Source organism: Chinchilla lanigera, unplaced genomic scaffold (assembly GCF_000276665.1).
Source record: "Chinchilla lanigera isolate Chin_1 unplaced genomic scaffold, ChiLan1.0 scaffold00110, whole genome shotgun sequence".
In the NCBI taxonomy this organism is placed as follows: Eukaryota; Metazoa; Chordata; class Mammalia; order Rodentia; family Chinchillidae; genus Chinchilla; species Chinchilla lanigera.
In genome coordinates this window covers 3,401,750-3,404,847 of record NW_004955511.1, presented here as the reverse complement: position 1 = coordinate 3,404,847, position 3,098 = coordinate 3,401,750, and the positions used below count along the sequence as shown (strand labels likewise).

At 42.4% G+C, this 3,098-nt stretch overlaps 1 protein-coding gene across 1 annotated transcript; it reads right to left on the bottom strand.

Annotated features, from left to right (window-relative positions):
* Nucleotides 1–1,045: 1,045 nt before the first annotated feature.
* On the bottom strand, nucleotides 1,046–1,990 carry LOC102007924 (olfactory receptor 5B12-like). The gene has a single exon (XM_005408265.1). The coding sequence runs from the start codon at nucleotides 1,988–1,990 to the stop codon at nucleotides 1,046–1,048; it is 945 nt and encodes a 314-aa protein (XP_005408322.1).
* Between the last annotated feature and the right edge of the window lie 1,108 nt (nucleotides 1,991–3,098).

The window sequence follows — 3,098 nt, the reverse complement described above, 5'->3', positions numbered from 1 at the left end:
ATTCCCAATAAACTATTATATATTATATGAAATCTAGAAGGGAAGAGCTCAAAGGCTAAAAATATACAGAAATGAAAGGACAGGGAAGTGACAACTGCCTTGTTTTGATTAGTGTCTGCTGTTTTCTTTTTTTTTTTCTTTTTTTTTTTTTTGTTTGGTTTTTCTCCGGTACCGGGAACCGAACTCACGACCTTGCGCTTGCCAGGCAGGCGCTTTTTGCCGCTGAGCTAAATCCCCAGCCCCTGTCTGCTGTTCTCTTGTTTTGAGATGTACCCTGAACCCAGTAAACAGATACTGTTAATACTTACTTAATTTTAATTAATTACAAATATTCCCATTGTAGATGGAGGCACTAAAATATATAAAATTTTAATAAGCTAACATTTTGACAAATTTATAGTATGTTTTATGTTTTTTATATTGTCTTCCCTAAACAAGTGAAATTCTTAATATTAAGAACGTGGTCACTGATACTTAAATAATTGCTTTAGATTCTATTACAACAACAAACCCATTCCACATAGGCCTTAAATACGTATCTCCATATGTAGATGTGTGAGCTCCTTCATTTCTCATAGACGACACAAATGTGGGCAGTGCTTAAAAGTACTGGGCATGTGCATGTGAGTTTTTTTTTGTTGCTGTTTTGAGACAGGGTCTTTCTATACAGTTCAGGCTGGCCTTGAGCTCACTTTGTAACCCAGGCTGGTCTCGAACTTGCAACTATCCTCCTGCCTCAGCCTCCCAAATGGTGGGATTACAGGCATGTGCCACCACACTTGGCCTCATGTGAGCTTTGAGAGTTTATTAAAAAGGAGTTCTAAAAATCAGAATTCCACATTCATAGGTAAGTCCAACCTATTATTTTCAGATGTTCTTCAACAATTTTGGTCTGTAAACTTAATATATATAATAAAAATGGAATAAATAAGAAATTGGTGGGATAGGTAGGTAAATTTTTTATCTATCTATCTATCTATCTATCTATATCTATCATCTATCTATGTAAGGTGGAGGAAATTGTCTTGTGACAGACACTCTAGAACTAAATCAGGAATCCCACAGAAGACTTTGCTTTCCACACAGCCTTCTTCAAGGCACTCTTGACCTCCTTGTTCCTCAGGCTGTACACCAGGGGGTTCAGCATGGGGATGACCATGGTGTAGAACACGGACGCCATCTTGTCAGAGCCCATGGAGTGACTGGAGCTGGGCTGCAGGTACATGAAGATGACGGTCCCGTAGAAGATGGAGACTGCGATGAGATGGGAGGCACAGGTGGAGAAGGCCTTCTGGCGTCCTTCAGAAGACTGCATCCTCAGGATGGTGATGAATATAAACAGGTAGGAGATCAAGATGACCAGGATAGCAGAGAGGGCATTGAAACCCACCACTAGAAAGATGACCATCTCACTCACATGGCTGTCTGAGCAGGAGAGAGCCAGGAGAGGAGGGGCATCGCAGAAGAAGTGATCTACCACATTGGACCTGCAGAAGGAGAGCCTGAAGATGTTCCCAGTGTGGATGGCGGAATTCAAGAAGCCACAGACATAGGAGGCTGCGAGGAGACAAACACACTTGCTGGTGGTCATGGTGGTGGAGTAGTGCAGGGGTCTGCACACTGCCGCGTAGCGGTCATAAGCCATGGAGGCCAGGAGGAAATTTTCTGCAGTGATGAAGGCTACGAAGAAGAAGAACTGGGCGGCACATGCGTTGTAGGACATCATCTTGTCCTCCGAGAGGAGACCCGCCATCACCTTGGGAGTGACGGCTGAAGAATAGCCGAAGTCCACCAGGGAGAGGTGACTGAGGAAAAAGTACATGGGCGTGTGGAGGCGGGCGTCCAGCAGGATCAGCGCGGCCATGCCCAGGTTCCCAAGCAGAGTGCTGAGGTAGACGAGGAGGAAGAGGAGGAAGAGCGGGATCTGCAGTCCCGGGTCATCGGTTAACCCCAGCAGAATGAACTCAGCCACGGCTGTGCTGTTCTCCATGGGGAGCTAGGTGGTGCCCCGGGGCAGTGAGGAAGAAGAATCAGAGTGGCGGGCGGGGCACCTGCTGAGCTCTCTCAGGCTGTGCACGGGGTGGCTGATTTCAGCACTGCTGTAGCTCTTTCCACGATATGCCATAACAACAAAAATGCAACCTTAAATTATTGTTATCGTGTAAATTATTGTGCCAGATGAAGAAATTTGCATATTCCAACATCCTCACTTCTTGGAAGATGGAACTAACTACAGACAAGAAAATTTTATTAAATTTTGGCATGTTAATTACTAATAGCAAAGGTCGAACTTCCCTTTCTAAATTTCTAAAAGAAATACAAGTTGATTTTTGCATTAAAGTCAAATAACTCATAATCTTAGTCTCCTCGGGCTTGTGTAGCAAAGTACCATAGTGTAGGTAGCTTCTACTTGTATTTGAGTTTTCTGTTTTTATTTTATTTTTCGGTGCTGGATATTAAACTTACGGTCTTGTACACATTAGGTAAGTTCTCTCCAACTGTTTCCCTATCCTATGGATAGCTTCTAAACATCAATGTATTTCCCACAGATTTAAAGGCTAGAATGTGCGAGACCAGCAGCTGCAGTTGTGCTATCTGGTGACATCCTGCTTTCTGGTTTGTGCCTGTACATTTTTATTGTGTTCTTATCTGGTGAAAGAGATTATCTAGTTCTCTGAGATCTCTTTTATAAGGTCACTGACCCCAGTCCCAAGAGCTCTTCCTTCATTAACTCATCATCTTCCAAAGGTCTCACATTGTGACACTATCACCCTTGATGTTAGGATTCCAATTTAAGAATGTTGACAATACACAAGCCTTTAGACTATGGCACTTAGTGAAATTAATGCATAATTGAATTAGTTTATCTTTCCTGTCATGATAGTAAAAGTTATGTGAAACAACCTTGACCTAAAGCAGTCTCATGGAATGGTATGGTATATAGGGGTGTAACTTACTGCAGTGGGAAACTAATAGAAATTAATGTGCAAAGAATAACTACATGTATAAAAGAACAGTTTTTAGCTTTATCACCTTAAAGAATTTTTGAATGTCACATTCGCATGTCCTTGATACCACACCTTTAACATGGCTCACAT

What these genes read in the sequence shown, in the direction of transcription:
- LOC102007924 (XM_005408265.1), bottom strand. Translation starts at nt 1,990, where the DNA reads ATGGAGAACAGCACAGCCGTGGCTGAGTTCATTCTGCTGGGGTTAACC.